Consider the following 20,489-nt stretch of genomic DNA (forward strand, 5'->3'; position numbering starts at 1 on the left):
TGGAAGAGCTCAGCAGGTCTGGCAGCATTTGTGAAGAGAAATCAGAGTTAATGTGACCCAGTGGGTCCAGTGACCCTTCCTCAGAACTGATACAGAGGACGGTTAAGGGTTTCATTCTGTAGACGTACATGTGGGTAACTTTAGTTGTCTACTTAAAAGCTTGCAAACTCTCAGGGATATCACTCCCTCATGTACACAGTCCACAGAAACCCCAACATACCTGCTCAATGATTTCATCATCATGTAAGAGATAGACCTTGGTGATACTGTATCGTTCCTCCAAAACCAGGGCAAAATGTTCAATACAACGGATGGATAACTTTGACTTCAGGGTGAGGATGATATCCTGTCAAATTGCAGAAGAAAGGGACAACAAAATTAATTTCTTATTGCCTTTCTGAATTTCCTGTTGAAGATATACGGTCTTATTACCTATCCCCAACTTTCACTCACACAATACTCTTCTTCTATTGGCTGATTCCTGGTACGAAGGGGTTGAGTTCTCAGGAGCGGCTAAACAGGTTCGGCCATTATTCACTCGAGTGTAGAAGAATGAGGGGTGACCTGACTGAAACATATAGGATTCTCAGGGGACGTGAAAGGCTGGATGTTGAGAAGATGTTTCCACTTGTGGGGGAATCTCAAACTCGGGGACATAGTTACAGAATGACATGGAAAGGAATTTCTTTTCCCGGAGAAAGGTGAATAGCTGAATTCTCAATCACAAAGAGTTGTGGAGTTGAGATCCCTGAAAGTATTTAAAGAAGCACTAGGTAGATATTTAAAATATTAAGAAGTGAGCATGAAACAGGAGTTGAGGGCTGGAGCAGATCAGCCATGATCTTGCATAATGGCAGGGTAGGAGTGAGGGAGCTAAATGGCCTACTTCTCCACTTGTTCCTTATGCTCTTATGATCTAAGAAGACTCCTAAGGCAACATGATTATAAGCATTGCTGAAATAAGAAGGAAATAGTGTTAAATCATCCCTAACGTCCTGCCTTACTCACTGCCCAAGTCTGCAGTCCCTGTTCCATCCACAGTCTACATCCGCTCCTCCATATCTGTGGGAACCCCCTGCTCGATCCAGTGTCCCAACCCCATCCTCCATCCACTCTCCCAACCCCATCCTCCACCCACTCTCCCAAACCCCCTTCTCCACCCACTCTCCCAAACCCCCTTCTCCACCCACTCTCCCAAATCCCCTTCCCCATCCACTCTCCCAAACCCCTGTCACCACCCACTATCCCAACCCCCTTCTCCACCCACTCTCCCAACCCCCTTCTCCACCCACTATCCCAACCCCCTTCTCCACCCACTCTCCCAAACCCCTTCTCCACCCACTCTCCAAAACCCCCTTCTCCACCCATTCTCCCTAACCCCCTTCTCCACCCACTCTCCCAAACCCCCTTCTCCACCCACTCTCCCAAACCCCTTCTCTACCCACTATCCCAACCCCCTTCTCCACCCACTATCCCAACACCCTTCTCCATCCACTCTCCCAAACCCTTTCACCACCCACTATCCCAACCCCCTTCTCCACCCACTCTCCCAAACCACTTCTCCACCCACTATCCCAACCCCCTTCTCCACCCACTCTCCCAAACCCCCTTCTCCACCCACTCTCCCAAACCCCCTTCTCTACCCACTCTCCCAAACCCCTTCTCCACCCACTATCCCAACCCCCTTCTCCACCCACTATCCCAACCCCCTTCTCCATCCACTCTCCCAAACCCTTTCACCACCCACTATCCCAACTCCCTTCTCCACCCACTCTCCCAAACCCCTTCTCCACCCACTCTCCCGACCGCCTTCCCCACCCACTCTCCCAGCCACCTTCCCCATCCACTCTCCCAACCTCCTTCCCCACCCACTCTCCCAACTGCTTTCCCCACCCACTCTCCCAACCCTCTTCTCCACCCACTCTCCCAATGCCCTTCTCCACTGTTCCAACCCCCTTTCCCATCCACTCTCCCAAACCCCTGTCCCCATCTACTCTCCCAATCCCCTTCTTCATCCACCCTCCCAACCACCTTCTCCACCCACTCTCCCAACCCCCTTCTCCACCCACCCTCCCAACCCCTTTCTTCACCCACCCTCCCAACCACCTTCTCCACCCACTCTCCCAACCCCCTTCTCCACCCACCCTCCCAACCCCTTTCTTCACCCACCCTCCCAACCACCTCCTCCACCCACTCTCCCAGCCCTCTTCTCCATCCACTATCCCAACCCCCTTCTCTACCCACTCTCCAAACCCCCTTCTTCACCCACCCTCCCAACCGCCTTCTTCACCCACGCTCCCAACCCCCTACTTTACCCACTCCCCTAACCCCCTTCTTCTCCCACTCTCCCAGCCCCCTTCTCCACCCACTCTCCCAAACCCCTTCTTCACCCACCCTCTCAAACCCCTTCTCCACCCACTCTCCCAGCCCCCTTCTCCATCTACTCTCCCAACCACAATCTCTCTCCAATGTCCCAAATCCCTTCCTCATCTATTCTCCCAAACCCCTTCTCCATCCACTGTACCAACCCTCTTCTCCACCTGCTGTCCAAACCCCCTTCTCCATCCACTCACTACATCTCTTGCTCTATAAATTGTCCAAACCTATGCACCATCCACAATCCTGGTGCCTAATATATCGACTCAGAGGGCATGAAGTTCCTGTTTTTTCTCACACTGGCTTTAGGTGGTGAGTAACGTACCCCTACCCTTGGCTGTGAAGACAGTCAGAGCTAACTGGTAAGCCTGGGTGAGTTTCCTGGCCCTTCATTGGGCTCAATGCTAGTATCCTGGGTTGTCAGAAACTGCCTGCCAATCAGAGGCTAGCAGCCTTTGAGTCCTGAAGTCAGGCAAGGCCTGCTCATCATGAGATCCAGCTGCAATAACACAAGTCTTCTTTATCTTCTTGTCACAGGGTGGGAAGGCGATGGGGGATGGTCAGGGAGTTCAGAGGTAGATGCCATTTGGGGTAACTGGAGATCCCCTCCCAATCCGGCAGCGAGGTCACCCTGGTTTTCCAGGGAAACCAACCACCAGCAGGAATGTAAAGAGAGAGACGTCGAAGGTGGTCATTTGAGGCTCTTCAGTGGCCAATAATTGATTACTTAAGACCTTAGCAGATTGAATAGGTTGCCCATGGACCTTCTTGACTAGAACTAATTGGTGACCAGACGTAAAGGGTTGGGGGGGGGGTTACCATATCTCCCAGTACCTCTTCCATTGGCAGGACAGAGCCCATTGTAATTAGCAGTCGTTCTTGTTTCCCTTTCTAACATCTATTGTCTGTCCTGTTCTGTCAACGTCTAAAAGCTTTTGAAAACTTTTTTAATTGCTGGATACATTAACTTGCAAAGATGGAAAAGCATTTTCGGAGTTGACTTATTTCAGTTATCATACATGAACCTTGACAATCCTCACTGCAGAATTTGGCCTTTAGCGGATAAATGCTTTCATCCATTTTGCAGTGAATACAAGACTTTGGATATGACCTTGAAAGTCAGATTAAAAATCAAGGGTTGACCAACAAGCCTACATCAATAATTTTTGTTCTATGTTTTGTTTGCTATTCTGCAGATTCGGTTGCTTTTGTATACTGTTCATGTGCATTAAAGAAAGGGACAGCATTCGGACAACACATTTTTATCACCAAAAGATGTTCCAAAGTGCTTTAATGCCAAAGAGCGACTTTTGAAACATGATCAGTATTGTACCTCAAAGTTCACTCATTTCACAGATTACCAGATGGCTACAGTATAATCAATCTTGCTCTTTCATTTCATAACCAAATTAAAATCTCAAAGAAATTCTTGAACAATGATTCCCTTCCAACCTTCAATGTCTCCAGACTGTTAGACTTTGGATTGACATCCAGTACTGATGAGAGAAGATTTCTTCAAACTGAATACCAGAAAGACTAAAGCTATTATTTTCAAGTCCTGCCATTCTCTAGTTACCAATTCCACCTCTCTCTCAACTAGCTGAGGCTGAACCAGACTTTGCAACCTGGGTACCACATTTGACCAGAGATCTTACCACAAATCCACATCATCACTCAGACTGCCTATATCCCACCTCAATACTATTGCCTGACTCCATCCTCGACTCATCTGTTGCTGAAACACTCGACTGCAACTTAATTATATTGAGGTCCGAATTCCTGCCCGGTGTCCCCTCTCCCACCCTTCATAGATGATAGCTTATCCAAAAATCTGTTGCCTCCATTTAACTTACAAGTTCCTCTTCACCCCAACCCTGTCTCTTTGGTGTACACTGACTTGACCATTATCCTTCATTTCAAAACCCTCCATTTTCTTGACCATCTTTATTTCTGTGTGTCCTCCACTCCTACCATCCTCCAAGACACCTACATTCTTCAAATTCTGGCCTCATTCAACTCCCTGTCTTTAAACATTCCATCGCTGATAGCCAAGATCAGCATTTCCCTGCCTTTCCATCCCTTTCACCTCATTTAGGACACATCTCTTTCACTAAGAGTTTTATCATTTATCCTAGTATCTCTTTATATGATTTGTGTCAATTTTGGTTTCATAAATGTCCTGTGAAACACCTGAGTAAATACACTCTATAAATGCAGATTGTTGTCATTGATGTTGTTAATAAAAATCATTTTAATATAAGGAGCAGATCAGAATACTGAGATTCTAAAATAAAAAAAATAGAAAAAGCTGGAAATAATAAACCTGTCAGACTGTATCTATGGAGAGAGAAACAAAATTAAAGTTTCAGCATTAATGAAGAGCATATTTCAGAATTAGAGAGAGTTGGAGATGTAACAGGTTCAAAATGAGTATTGCAGACAGAGAGCAGTGAGTGGTGAAAGAGAAAAAGGAAAGATCTGTGATGGAAGGCAGGAGAGATTAAATGACAAGGTGGATGATTTCACTGGGCAAAACAGGATGTTAATGAAACAAACATTGGTGATGGAGTAATAGTGAAGAAGGTTATCTCAGAGTACAATAGGATCTTGATCAGGTGGGTCAATGGGCCGAGGAATGGCAGATGGAGTTTAATTTAGATAAATGTGAGGTGCTGCATTTTGATAGGGCAAATCAGGGCAGGACTTATACACTTCATGATAAGGTCCTGGGGAGTGCTACTGAACAAAGATACTTAGGAGTGCAAGTGCATAGTTCCTTGAAACTGGAGTTGCAGGTGGTGAAGAAGGCATTTGGCATGTTTGTCAGTGCATTGGTCAGTGCATTGAATATAGGAATTGAGAGGTCATGTTGCAACTGTACAGGAAACTGGTGAAGCCACTTATAGAATACTACGTTCAATTCTGGTCACCATGCTATAAGAAATACATTCTTAAGCTTGAAAGGGTTCAGAAAATATTAAAAAGGATGTTGCCAGAGTTGGAGGCTTTGAGCTATAGGGACAGGCTGAACAGGCTGGGGCTGTTTTCCCTGGAGTGTAGGAGGCTGAGGGGTGACCTTATAGAGGTTTATAGAAATCAGGAGGGGCATGGATAGGATGAACGTTTTCCTGGGGTAGGGGAATCCAAAATTAGAGGGCATAGGTTTAAAGTGAGAGGGAAAAGATTTGACAGGGACCTGACAGGCAACTTTTTCACACAGAGGCTGGTGCATGTATGGAATGAGTTGCCAGAGGACGTGTTGCAGGCTGGTACAATTGCAACATTTAAAAGGCATGTGAATGGGGAGATGAATAGGAAGAGATTAGAGGGGTATGGGCCAAATGTTGACAAATGGGACAAGATCAGATTGGGATATCTGGTCAGCATGGTTGAGTTGGACCGAAGGGTCTCTTTCCGTGCTGCATGACTCCATGACTGTATGACTCTATTACAAGACAAAAGAACAATCTAACTCATTTCAGTCAAACAGCCTGTTCCTTGAATTTGGAACCAGTCATTTATTGGATGTTTATGTCTCACTAGTGCTCCCAGAGGAGACCTCTGTTTAAAGGTAAGGTGCTTTATCTGAATGATAAATCCAAATCAATCTCGCTATTATTTATATTAATGAATGCTAGATTGCCCATAGCAACTTCCATGGTTAGATAACAAATCTGAGTCTTTACTACACATCATATTGAGTGAAATATATCCCTGGGATCACTTAGTGGTCACAGCTTGTAAAACCATTATGGCACTTGAATGGAAATGTTGATTTACAACATTCAGTGTTAACAAAGCATAAACAAAAATTGTGACAATGAAAAGTAACATTTGTAGACAGGAACGAATGATCTAGAATTGGTTTTTAAATCAGAATTAGATTTTAGGTTTTATTGTCACGTGTACTCAAGTATAAAAGTATAGGAGTATGGTGACAAGTTACAATGCCACAACACACGGCACCACGTTAGGTACAAAGTTAGGGGCAGCACGGTGACTCAGTGGTTAGCACTGCTGCCTCACAGCGCCAGGGACTGGGTTCGATTTCAGCCTCAGGGAACTGTCTGTGTGGAGTTTGCACCTTCTCCCTGTGTTGACGTGGGATTCCTTCAGGTGCTCTGGTTTCCTCCCACAATCCAGAGATGTGCAGGTTAGGTGAATTGTCCGTGCTAAATTGCCCACAGTGTTCAGCGATGTGTAGGTTAGGTGTATTAGTCAGGGGAAATGTAAAGTAAAAGGGTAGGGGAATGGGTCTGGATGGGATAGTCTTCAGAGAGTCAGTGTGGACTTGTTGGGCCAAAGGGCCTGTTTCCACACTGCAGGGATTCTATAAAATAAAAGTTCTACCTATTACAAACTTTAGGTACAAAAATAGAGAAATAAAGAAAAAAAGCACCATCATCTCTCTCCTACATCTTTGTCACTAATGCTACTTTAATCCATCGACAACTGAATTAAAATTTTTCCCTCATTTACTGCCCTCCCCACCAAGCCCATCCCCAACACCTCCTCCCTCCCTCCTACCCCACCCCCAGTCGATGGTTAAAATTAATAGTACATTCAAAGCTGAGCAAAATCAACAAATGGGAAAATATCACAGCAAGGAACAAAGAACACCTATAGCCGTCATTACCTTCACTGTTGTATTTTTCTCATATCGAAAGGCTTTGGTCTGTCCATTTTCCAAATACACCTTGAGAACACTGGGCATGAAAAGTAGTGAGTTACCCTGCGGGAATGATAAAACACAAAATTCTAGGATTATTTATGAAAACAGATAAGCAAAATAACATAATAGACTCCTCATTATCGTTGTTACAAATACTAAAATGAGGGACAGCAGAGAGAGTGTGTGTACGCATATATAAAATATATAGGTGTGGATGTATTTGTGCATCTGCATGTGTGTGTGCGTGCACATTTATGTTTCTGTGTATCTTTGTCTGTGTGTGTGTATGCATTTGTGTGTGTTTGCCTGTGTGTTTGTATGTGTCTGTGTTTGCGTGTGTCTGCGTATGTGTGCCTGTGTGGGTGTTGGTATCTGTGCTTGTGTGTGTGTCTGTATCTGTGTCTGCGTATGTGCATATGTCTGTGCGTGTGTGTGTGTGTGTGTGTGTGTGTGTGTATACATGTTTTTGTGTTTGTGCCTAGTGATATGTACAGTTTGCCTCCAATATCCCTCCTGGAGTTTCAGATCCAATCTCTCCAGGTATTCATGAAGTTCTTGCTGTCATTTTGTTCCAAAGTTCACTCACATACACACATCCATAGAAAAGCTCAGCCAATCCTTTGGGATTAAACAATAAAAAAAACCATCACAGCCACAGGAGTTTTCTATGGTTTTGTCCGGAGACCAGGCCAAACAAAGCAACTGGTTTGGAGGGACCACACTGAAGATCAGGAATCCAGAGTGGGGTTGAGGTAGTGTGCATCTTGTGCCTAAAGTTCCAGATTTCCAGCCTTACTAAGGGCCTTGTTGTAGGTTTAGATTAGATTCCCTACAATGTGGAAACAGACTCTTCGGCCCAACCAGTCCACAACGACCCTCCGAAGAGTAACCCACCCAGACCCATCCCTCTCTGACTAATGCACCTAACACTATGGGTAATTTAGCATGGCCAATACACCTGACTTGCACATCTTCGTAACAGTGGGAGAAAACCGGAGCACCCGGAGGAACCCCACGCAGACACGGGGAGAACATGCAAACTCCACACAGACAATCGACCAAGGCTGGAATCAAACCTGGGACTCTGGTGCTGTGAGGCAGCAGTGCTAACCATTGAGCCACCCTAAGTGCTGCCCTAAGTAGAGTTAGTAGATCTAATGAAGGACATACAGTTACTTCAGATTAGTGAAAGAAGTCCTCAAAATGTGGCTAGTTGAAGGGCACTAAATTTTGATCTGGGCATCCAAAAAAGTAGTGGCATAACTGAGAGTTGGCACCATGGTATGAAGTATCAGGGGATCAAATGTCCACACACGTCTGGAGCACAAACTGTTTTTAATAACCTGATGGGGAAGACACACAGGTTCCTTCCAGTTCCACATTACCTGTAGGGAGGCAGAAGTAGGAAACCACAGACCAGTTATGTGTGGCACCTTATCAAATGCTTTCCAGAAGTCCAGATATACTACATCTGCAGGACCCCCATTACCCACTTCACTTGTTACATCTTCAAAGAGCTCTAGCAAATTAAATGAATTACTCTTCATAAAGAAAATGAATTATTCTTCATCAAACCACACTAACTGTGGTGGGTTGTGTTTTACTTTACAAATGTAATACTACTTAATAATGAATTTAAACAATTTCCCAATGACAGACATTAAACTAACCATTCTGTGGTTTCCTACTTTCTATTTCCCTCCCATTTTGAACTATTGTCTTACATTAGCAATTTTCCATCCACTAGAACCTTTCCAGAATTCGGGACATTTTGGAATACTATAAATAATGTATCCAATCTCCATGCTGTCACTTCCTTTAAGACTATACTGTATAGGTCATCAGATCCTGGGGACTTGTCTGCCTTTAATCCCAATACTTTGCTCAGAATTTTCTCCCTATTGATGGTGATTGCTACAAATTCTACCTTTTCTATAATCTCTGCATTACCTGTTACCATTGGGATGGTTTCAGTGTCTTCCACTGTGAAAACTGAGGTAAAAAATCGATTTAGAGTCTCTGCCATTTCTGTGCTCCCCACTATTAACTCCTCGACCTCGAAAGGGCCAACATTCATTTTAGCTACTCTCCTTTTTATATACTGATAAAATTATTTCCTGTCTGTTTTTATATTTTGAACTAGTTTTCTTTCATAATTAACCTTCGTTCTTTTTATTACTTTTGAGTCACCTTTTGCTGGTCTTTAAAAGTTTCCCAATCCTCCAGCCTGCCATTGCCCTTTACAATATGGCATGCCTTTGTTTTTGCCCTTATGTTATCTTTAACTTCCTTAGTTAGCTATGGATGCATTTATCCCTCTTATATTCTTTTCTTCCTTTCTAAATATATTTTAGTTGGAGGAATTAAATATCTCCTTTAATGTTCATCAATAGTCCTACATTTTAGTCTTTCCACCTGGTCCACGAGGGCCAAATCTGTCGATTTCCCTATGTAATTAGCTTTTTTTAATTCTAGAATGCTGGTATGGGACTCAGGTTTCACTCACGCTCACCACAATCAACATTATTCAGGCCCTCAGGAAGCATAAAACCAATAAGACACCTAGTGATTTATAGAAAAATACACGTTACCCAGTCCAGAACATTCTGAGAGCAAATCAGATTAATTATAATCTGGCTGAACTAGTCAGTGGGCTAAATGCCTGTAGAAGGCACAAACCTGTGGGTGGCCATTGACAATCACTTCCTCAGCAAAGCGTACTTTGACTGGGTTGCTTTTCAATCTGGCTCGCCTTTCTTCAGTAATAAATGATGACTTGGGCCCCTGTATACAAACAGAAACCATGACACTTAAACAACAGCTTTGGCGTTTTGTGTTGACAATGTGTGGCAATTGGGAAAGCCCTGCACTGATGTTTTGAATTCCAAAAGTTTGATTGTAACCTAAAATACGAACATACAAACAAGGATTAAGAGAGTAGGCCTATGAGCCTCCTTCACTCTTCAATAAAATCATGGCTGTTCCGACTTTATTGTAGGATACAGGCCCTTCAGCCCAACAAGTCCACACCAACCTTCCAAACAGTAACTCACCCAGACCCATTCCCCAACCCCTGACTAATGCACCTAACCTACCCAACCCTGAATACAATGGGCAATTTAGCACTACCAAACCACCTAACCTGCACATCTTTGGACTGTGGGAGAAAACCGGAGCACCAGGAGGAAACCCACGCAGACATTGGGAGATTGTGCAAACTCCACACGGTCACCCGAGGCTGGATTCGAACCGAGGTTCCTGGCCCTGTGAGGCAGCACTGCTAACCACTGAGCCATCATGCTTCCTCTTGATTTTAACCTCAACTCTACATTCCTGCATCTCCCTGATAATCTTTCAACTCCTCAGTCATCAAGAAACTGTCTATCTCTGCCTTTAAAAATATTTAAATACTCTGCATTCAGTGCCTTGTGAGGAAGGGAATTCTAAAGGCCTACAACCCTTTGAGAGAAAAAGGGTTTCCTCATCTTTGTTTTAAATGGGTGCCCCCCTATTTTAAAATAATGATCTCCAGTTCTCAGATTCTCCCACAGAGGAAACCTGAATTCTTTCAGCATTCACCCGTTCAAGACCACTTGAGATCTTAGATGTTTTAGTTAATTCATTTATAACTCTTCAAAACTCCACGGGATACAAGCCCATCCGACCTAGCCTCTCCATCTAAGGCAATCCACTTATTCCAGGTATTCCTTCTCTGAACTGCTTTCGATGCGTTAACATCCTTCCGTAAGTACAGTGACCAATACTTTATACAGTACTCCAGATGTGTTCTCCCCAATGCCCTGTAAAATTAACGAATAACCTCCCTACTCTTGCAGTTAATTCCCCTTGCAATAAACCATTCAAATTTTGCCATGTGACCTTTTGTATCCATCTGAAAGAGGACATGGCATCTTGGTTTAATAATTCAACTCTAAAAGTGTAGTGCTTGCCTCAGTCTTGCACTGGAGCTCATCCAATATCCCCGTAATATCATGGACTTCTAGCTAGATAGAGAGAACTGGAGGTCTAGTTGATGGGTGTTGCTCCACTTTAGGATATGCTGAGATTAATGATCAAATCTTCATTTGTATCCTGCATAAAGCTTCTTTGATTATGTAGCTTGATAACACATCACACAAGACAAATGGCCACTGAAGCATGAATCAAACCCTTCTGACATGAGCTGGTTGAATTTGTGTCAAACTTGGACCCGTGCACAGTCTCATCAAGCCCCATCAAATGTTAATTGAACATAAAGCACCATCCTGTTCTGAGTCAGGTGGCTTTCTGCAAGCTTACTTCAAGACATCTCTTAATGCTAAGGAAACAGGGTCAATTGAAGTTTTCAAGACTAAGCTTGATAGATTTTTGTTGGAATACTCAGCGACAGTGAGTAGACAGAGATGAGGTACAACTGACTGAAGGAACAGGCCAAATAGCCTGCTCCTGTTCTCGTGTCCAAGATCAAGTGCTCACTGTAGATGTCAGCATCCATCCCAGCTATAGATCCGTTATATCTGAGCTGAGAGGAATATCATGTCATTCAAACTGCCATTGCAAATGCCAGACTAAAGTATTTGGGAATGAATCTGAATCACGTCGAGTGAATCTCTTCTGGACTGCAACGAGTTGCAAATAAACCCATAGAATCCCGACAGTGTAGACACAGGCCATTTGGCCCAACAGGTCCACACCGACCCTCCGAAGAGTATCCCACCCAGATCCATTCCCCTACCATATAGCTCTACATTTCCCCTGACTAATGCACTTAACCCACACATCCCTGAACACTGTGGGCAATTTAGTAATTTAATATGGAAACTTCACACAGACAGTCGCCCGAGGCTGGAATCGAACCGATGACCATGAGTAGCATTGGAAAGCTCTGCTTTTTAAAGTCAAAAGGTTGTACTTACTGAGGCATTTCGCAGTACAGTCACTGTAACAGTGTTACCACATTCCCTGCAATAAACAATTTGACAAATATTAAAACAATATGGGTCCAGTGCAGAAAAAAAAGGACGCTTGACTAAAACCTGCAAAATTATGCTCCTGGCGCAGAATATTATTTTCTGAGATCACAGGCTTGAACTTAACAGCAACACATAAGACTCATAAGAGTTGAACAGCGTGGAACCAGACCCTTTTGTCCAACTTGTCCTCACTGACCAGACATCCCAATCTGATCTAGTCCATCTATCTCACTCAGATTGTAGTTCAATGTTAAAAATAAAATTGCCACTATCTTACAAGACCCATGGGACTGCGCTCTCATTTGAGAAAGAGAGGTGACTGGTGAATTAGAATTAAGTTCATTGTCACATGTACTCAAGTTACAAAAGTACTGGAGTGCAGTGAAAAGTGTACAATGTCACCAACACAGTGCCATCTTAAGTACAAAATACCTAGATATAAATCTCAGGTATAAAATTAGAGAAAATAAAGAAAGAAGTTACAGAACATGACAGATATACACAGTATAAGTTAGGAAAATAAGAAATAAAGAAATAAAAAGATTCACATTGCAGTCATACTATTGTTGGGGGGTGGGGGTTCAGAACCAGAGGGCATAGGTTTAGGGTGAGAGGGGAAAGATATAAAAGGGCTTGAAGAGGCAATGTTTCACGCAGAGGGTGGTGCGTGTATGGAACAAGCTGCCAGAGGAAATGGTGGAGGCTGGTACAATTACAACATTTAAAAGGCATCTAGATGGGTATATGAATAGGAAGGGTTTAGAGAGATATTGGGCTAAGCGCTGGCAAATGGTACCAGATTAGGTTCGGATATCTGATCAGCATAGATGAGTTGGACAGAAGGGTCTGTTTCAGTGCTATACATCTCCATGACTCTCTGACTCTATTGGGGCTTTCGGTAATGGTAGTGGTTTAACTTGAACCTCAGACAAGGGGAAAGGTTGAGAAGGAGAGTCCTTCATGGTAACCAATGTCTATACAAAGACATCAGCATCAGAAACATTTCTGGTAAACAATAGCACTAAAGCTCCAGTGTAAGTCCAGAGTTCAGATACAAAGGGCAGATATCTTTGTATAAACAGTCTCCCACAGCCCAGATTAAAGCAGAGTGAAGTCTTAGGAAGACGTCCGCCTTATACATTCTGGATTTGATCCTGAAAACATTAGAGATTGAAATACATCCAAAGGAGTACAAGTCATAACTCAGACCATACTTAGTTTTACATATTCGGTTCTTACAAACCCTGCCTCCAATGTTTGGCATGTATTTAAATTGGGATTGCAGTGAGGTTTTCTACACAAGTGGGAACTCCATTCTATATATTCTGCGAAACAGTTCTTAAGATCCAGCCAGACAACACTGTTTAAGCCCAAAACCTTTGATAACACCTTTGACAGGAAGCAATTCAAATTCAGTAAAGTTACTGAGAGATTCTTTTGTAATGATCCCTACCTTAGCACTGAATCCTAGAGCTGCAAGCATTGGACAGGAGAAATATATTCCAACAAAAGAGACTCTGGGTTTGACAAATGCACACGCTACATATATCTTGATTTGGTTTATCATTTATGAACAATCTTTAACTTGAAATGCTTTCTTTAACTGCATTTCTGATAGAATACACTGAATTGTAAATAGTGGGACTATGGATACAATGGAGAATTCATCTGAGGTAAGCAAGCAAGAACTCAACTGTGTGGATAATAGAGTGTTCAACTGTGTGTATTTATGGAGAAATTGGCTGTACGTGTAATGGGGTACTGGTTGTTTGTGTAGGGTACACAACGGAGCATTCAATAGTACTTGAAATGGAGTTCTTGATTGTGTGTATATGGAGTATTTGACTATATGTATATTCAAGTATTTGACTGTATGTGTAACCTGACAGTGCATATATCAAAGAAAGAGAAAGTGAGGACTGCAGATGCTGGAGATCAGAGTCGAGAGTGTGGTGCTGGAAAAGCACAGCAGGTCAGGCAGCATCCGAGGAGCAGGGGAGTTGACGTTTCGGGAAAAAGCCCTTCAACAGGAATAAAGGATTTCTGATGAAGGGCTTTTGCCTGAAATGTCGATTCTCCTGCTCCTCGAATGCTGCTTGACCTGCTGTGCTTTTCCAGCATCACACTCTTGACGCATATCAAAGCATTCAATTGTGCATACAAGTTTGTCTTTGTATTTGAATTTTCAAATGTGTTTAAAATGGGGTATTCAATTGTGTTTGCATGTAATAGAGAACTAGGCAAGGTGTGTAATGGAATAGTCAACCTTGTGTGTGAAAAATATTCAACAGTCTGTGTAATGGAATTTTCGATTGAAATGTCGACTGTGCGTGCAGCAGAATATTTGTCTCTGTGAGTAATTGAGAACTCAACTGTTTGTGTAATTCAATATATGTAATGGTTTATATTATAGAACACTATTGTGCAAGATGTCTTGGTGAGCTGCTGTAGAACTATGGAGACATATGACACTCAATTAAATCTTGTTGGTGATCTCCCTTTAGAACTGCAAACAATTTTCTACACTTTAGCTTTGTTTTATTTTCTGAGTTTGCCACCAACAACTTGCATTTATATAGCACTTTGAATGTCATAAAACTTCATAATTCAAACTTCATAGCACGTTCACCTATTGAAGAACTTAAAGACAGCCCTCAAATAAGGTCATAGAGATGTACAGCACAGAAACAGACCCTTCAGTCCAATGTATCCAGGCTGAACAGATATCCTAAATTAATCTAGTCCCGTTTGCCAGCATTTGGCCCACATCCCTCTCAACCCTTCCTATTCAGATGCCTTTTAAATGTTGCAATTGTACCAGCCTCCATCACTTCCTCTGGCAGCTCATTCCATACATGCAGCACCCTCTGCGTGAAAAGGTTGCCCCTTAGGACCCTTTTAGATCTTTCCCCCTCACCCTAAACCTATGCCCTCTGGTTCTGGACGCCCCCACCCCAGGGAAAAGCCATTGGCTATTTACCCTAACCATGCCTCTCATGATTTTATAAACATCTGTAAGGTCAGCCTCCGATGCTCCAGAGAAAACAGCCCCAGCCTGTTCAGCCTTTCCCTGTAGCTCAAATCCTCCAACCCTGGCAACATCCTTGTAAATCTTTTCTGAGACCTTTCAAGTATCACAACATCCTTCCGACAGGAAGGAGACGAGAATTGCACATAATATTCCAAAAGTGGCTTAACCAATGTCCTGTACAGCCACAACATGACATCCCAACTCCTATGTTCAATGCATTGACCAATAAAGGAAACCATAACATCTTCTTCACTATCCTGTCTACCTGCGACTCTGGTCATTAATGATTAGCTGGTGGTAACTATTAAAACTTTACATTCAGTGAATGAGCTAAAAGGGTCCTCACCTAATAATGTTATCGATATGTTCCTGGGAAATTGTATCCAGAGTAATGTTGTTAATTTGTAAAATCTGGTCTCCTGGGAATAGCTTTCCCTCTCCAGGACCACCTAAGAAGCAAAATGAAGTCAGCATATTTTTGAATGGAGCATTAGTTGTCCCTCACAGAAAGAGGAGAAAAAGCTGAAAGTACATGGGAAGCTCATTAGCAAATGCAAAGGATAAAAAAAACACACAGATAATTATTCATACTTTTTTTTACAACTGCACATCTTGCTGCCTGAAGCTTGTCTCATCTCAATGAAAAGGGAATGATGCATTTCTCAGATTGTGGAGAGAGAGAGAGAGGTGGATTGTACCTGTTTGGGACTTTCTTATAGAGAACTAGGGAACACAGATAATGTCAATGGGACTAAGGATTCTTGTGTGTGTTGAATAATCACAGCGTAGAACCAGCAGACCAGCATGCTAGAAATCATAAGGAAATTGATATTGGACCAAGGACAGGAGCTCACCAAAATAACCAAAGCAAATCTGCCTGTGTGGAGTTTCTACGTTCCCCCTCCATGTCTATGTGAGTTTCCTTTGGGTGCTCCGGTTTCCTGCCAATCCAAAGATGTGCAATTTAGGTGGACTGGCCATGCTAAATTGCCCCATAGTGTGTAGGCTAGATGGGTTAACTGTGGTAAATGTGGAGTTAAGGAGATTGGGTGAGATGCTGTTCAGAGGGTTAGTGCAGACTCAATGGGCCGAATAGCCTCTATCTGCACGGTAGGGATTCAATGATGATTCTATGAAAATAATGAACAAGTTAAAGGCATGAAAGTGTGACAAATCACCCAGAGCAGAAGATTCCATGCCAGAGTTTTAAAGGAGAATTGGTGCAGACAATACATATACCCTGACTGTAACCTGTCAAAGCTGAGGAACTGGTCCCATAGACTGAAAAATTACTCATGTCACTCCAACAGTTGAGAAAGGGAGAAGAACTGCATCAGAGGTCAGATCAGTTTTCCTTCGTGTGAATCCAAGGAAAGTGATGGGACCACACGGAGTACCAGGCCCTGCACTCAGAGCGTGCGCAGATCAACTGGCAGAGGTCTTCTTGGACATCTTGAACCTCTCCCTGCAGCAGGCCACTGTCCCTGCCTGTTTCAAGAGGGCCAACATCATCCCTGTGTCTCAGAAGGCTCGTGCAGCATGTCTCAATGACTACCGCCCAGTGGCCCTAACTTCAATAGTCATGAAGTGCTTTGAAAAGCTGGTCATGGCATTAATCAACTCCAGCCTCCCCACTACTCTTGACCCACTCCAATTTGCCTATCGAACCAACAGATCCATGTCAGATGCCATATCACTTGCCCTTCACTCCTCCCTAGAACATCTTGACACCAAGAACAGCTACGTGAGAATCCTACTCATTGACTACAGTTCAGCTTTCAACACTATTATTCCCTCGAGACTGATTACTAAACTTAGTGATCTCAGACTAAGCCCCACTCTCTGCAACTGGATCCTCAGTTTCCTGACCCACAGGCCACAATTAGTGAAGACTGGGGACAATATTTCATCCTCACTAACACTCAACACTGGAGCCCCTTAGGGTTGTGTACTCATCCCCCTACTGTACTCACTGTATACCCATGATGCGTCACCAAATACCAGACTAATGCCATTTACAAGTTCGCTGATGATACCACCATAGTCAGTCAAATTTCAGATGGTGACGAAACAGACTACAGACAGGAGGTGGAGGACCTGAAAAAATGGTGCACTGAGTACAACCTAGCTCTCAATGTCGGCAAAACCAAGGAACTCATTATTGACTTTCGGCACAGAGTGCACATTAACAGCACAGAGGTGGAACGACTGGAGAGAGTCAAGCTCTTCGGAATGGTCATCCATAACAAGCTTTCTTGGACTCTTCATGTGGGTGCACTGATTACAAAGGCCCAACAATGTCTCTTCTCCCTCAGGCAGCTGAGGAAATTTGGCATGACGGTGAATATCCTTGTTAAATTTTATAGGTGCGCCATTGACAGCATTCTGTCAGGACTTATCACTGCTGTACCAAACAAGATTTGGAGATGTGGTGAACTCGGCCCGGATAATCATAAAGGCCAACCTCCCATCTATAGAATCCATCTATCAGGCCCACTGTCAAGGAAAGGCCGCCAGCATTCTTAAAGATCCATCCCACCCTGGCAATGTTTTTCTACAACCTCTACCATCGGGAAGAAGGTACAGAAGCCTGAACACACGCACCAACCGGTTTCATAACAGTTTCTACCCTACTGTTGTTAGAATACTGAATGAACTCACAAACTCTTAACATTCGCCTGTACCTGTGTTTTTGTTTTTGCTGCTGTTTACCTATTATTTACTTATCTGTGCTACTGAACTATGTGATCTGGCTGTATTGCTCGCAAGACAAAGCTTTCCACTGTGCCTTGGTACACGTGACAATAAATTACATTAAATTAAATTCAGAAGCCTGGTGAATTATAGCCCAAATAACCTCACATCTTGCATTGGCAAATATCTAGGCCTATCATTAAGGACAGAGTGGCTGAAGATGTAGCTAATTTTCAGCCGATCAGAGACAGTAGTAAAGGCCCTACAAATCTCTATGAACTTTTTTAAATACGTGAGGAGAGAACCTCTGGGTCCTAACGTCCACTGGTCATATCTCACCCCTTGGAAAAAATCCAGCAATTAGATGATAAGCCACTTTTATGATCTTATTGTGGGGTGGGTTCTTGAGGAAGGGGTCTCAGGAGGAGTTGGAGGCTTGGATTGGGGTGCGGATTTGAGGCCATTCCTTGCCCCCATCCCTGCCCCCATTGTCACTAGTTGGATAAAATGCAGGCTCTATTCCTTAACCTAGTTTGCAAGTTGTCATGGTTTCTCAGTTTGGAAATTAGGTACCTTTGTTGACCACCAGGGGGCAGATAATTTGGAAGGTGACGGGTTCAGGCCCTGAATTGACCATTTTGGTGGAAGTCAAGAAGGCTATCTATGGATCATTTTAATTAATTACCGAGGTGGCAGGAAGAGGGTGAGGGGCCAAGCCCATTATATCACCTTCTGACCACCTTCGGGGAAGAGAAAATTCCACTGTAAGTATTGTCACCATGGCAAAGGTGACAAAGTGTTATCAGAGGACTGTGTGGGAGGAAGAGTGAGATGAGTCAGGGTTAATGCTGGAGGTGTTGAGATGGACTGTATCAGTTAAAAGCCCTGCCCCTATCAGACCCTCTTGAAAACACTTCAGGCCTTCCCTCAGATTAGATGACTTACAGTGTGGAAACAGGCCCAACAAGTCCACACCGACCCACTGAAGTGCAACCCACCCAGACCCATTCCCCTACATTTAGCCCTTCACCTAACACTACGGGCATTTTAGCATGGCCAGTTCACCTAACCTGCACATTTTTGGACTGTGGGAGGAAACCGGAGCACCCGGAGGAAACCCACACAGACATGGGGAGAATGTACAAACTCCACACAGAGGCGGGAATTGAACCCGTGTCTCTGGCGCTGTGAGGCAGCAGTGCTATCTGCTGTGCCAACGTGCCGCCCACATTGGAACCTCCATTCCCAGGGTATTTACCTGCAGTGACAGACCTCACACATACTGGTGTATCTTCTGAGACCATAAAGCCGTAGTCCAGAAGTGGATCTTTGATAATCTTCACTGTCACCTTCAAAGGGCTGCTCAGCTGGTTTGTGTTAGCAGCTGCTCCATCGGCTGGACCTTGATTTCTTCAATCACAAACAAAGCAAGAGTCGTATTTGTCAATCATTGTCAGTATCTTATTATTTTCCATATTATTTTCCATATTATTTAATCCACCTTGCACTCATCCTCACCGCACCCCTTCAATCCCCCATCCCCCACCCCCAGCCTGGACTCTGTCAGGTTCCTGCAAAATTCTCACTCGTAGCCTCTCCCCATCGCATTGGCTTTCTAGAGCTAGGTCATTGTAAAAGGGATTTCCTCTGCTTCTCTGTATCCACCTCAAAACTGACACACCCATCCTCTAGGACAAGAGGGACCTGCCAAATCCAGGGTGAAAAATTCCAGCAAGCTGTTTCAAGAATGTCAAAGGATCAGAAGATTCTTGGTGAGTTAATAGAATCAAAGACAGAGGCTAAGAATCACAGAACGGCTGCCCTGTCCAAACTGTAGCAAATTGGTTAGGATGAGATCAAAATGTAGTTAGTGAATAAAACCAGGAAATTTTCAGCAAGTTTGGCAGCATCTGTGGAGAAATTTTCAGGTTAGTGAGTCACTGATGCACCCATTGAGGTGAATGATCAGTCCACGGTCTAGAATGGCGGAACAGGCTCAAAGGGCTGAATGGTCTGCTCAGGCTCCAATATGCCTTCATCAGAAGTGGATAAAGTCAGGGTGCGATTTCCCCTCCCTGGAGATGGTGAGGAAAAGGCAAATATTTGGCTGAGTTCACCCAGAGGCATACTCAGTCCCTTTCTCACCACCTCCACTCCGGGCAGGAAAATCCACGGTGGGCATCCTCAGCCTGCCAACAAGTGAAGCTTTTGAATCATCAGCTAATGGGCACTTTCGGGCCTCAGCCACTCATTGGCCTGAATACCCTCTCTCCTAGCTAATAAGAACAGGGTGTGTTTTCTTCACAGGGAACCTCCACTTGCCTCAATCTGGGGCTAATTGGGACAGGGAGAGGTTCTCATCCCATCCCCAATAGTGTCCCCAAAATACCCACTTACTTACCCACTGGTGAAGCTGGTCATGGTGTGCCACTTGTGCTTCCACCATACTCCCTGAGCCTACAAATCTCTGATTGGCCAGTTACCTGTGGGTGGGTGGTGGGCAGGGCAAGGATTCAGTGAGCAAGCTCCTGATTGGACAAAGGAGAAGCCCTTAAGTACTAAATTGATGCTCAATACAATGAGTGTTCATGCTGGGGTGATAGAGGGGGCTAGTAGGTTAATGCCCCATGAAGTCACCTATGCCTGCACTTAGTACTCACCACATTAAATCCTAGCCTTAGGGATGTACCAGGTTTTAAGCAAATGCAAGGGTAGAGAGTGGAAAGAAAAACCATGGGATGGT

General features: G+C 43.9%; 1 protein-coding gene across 1 annotated transcript in view; it reads right to left on the reverse strand.

Annotated features, from left to right (window-relative positions):
• Nucleotides 1-20,167, reverse strand: part of LOC140492530 (FERM and PDZ domain-containing protein 1-like) — a 43,826-nt gene extending 23,659 nt beyond the window's left edge. Inside the window, exons 1-7 of the mRNA XM_072591464.1 lie at nucleotides 20,148-20,167; nucleotides 19,005-19,156; nucleotides 15,399-15,501; nucleotides 11,965-12,010; nucleotides 9,728-9,832; nucleotides 7,013-7,108; nucleotides 221-346 (exon numbers count right to left, since the gene is read on the reverse strand). Of these exons, the coding sequence (XP_072447565.1) occupies nucleotides 221-346; nucleotides 7,013-7,108; nucleotides 9,728-9,832; nucleotides 11,965-12,010; nucleotides 15,399-15,501; nucleotides 19,005-19,156; nucleotides 20,148-20,167 (648 nt within the window). The remainder of the gene's footprint in view (nucleotides 1-220; nucleotides 347-7,012; nucleotides 7,109-9,727; nucleotides 9,833-11,964; nucleotides 12,011-15,398; nucleotides 15,502-19,004; nucleotides 19,157-20,147) is intronic.
• Nucleotides 20,168-20,489: the final 322 nt, after the last annotated feature.

Source organism: Chiloscyllium punctatum, chromosome 2 (assembly GCF_047496795.1).
Source record: "Chiloscyllium punctatum isolate Juve2018m chromosome 2, sChiPun1.3, whole genome shotgun sequence".
Classification (NCBI taxonomy): Eukaryota; Metazoa; Chordata; class Chondrichthyes; order Orectolobiformes; family Hemiscylliidae; genus Chiloscyllium; species Chiloscyllium punctatum.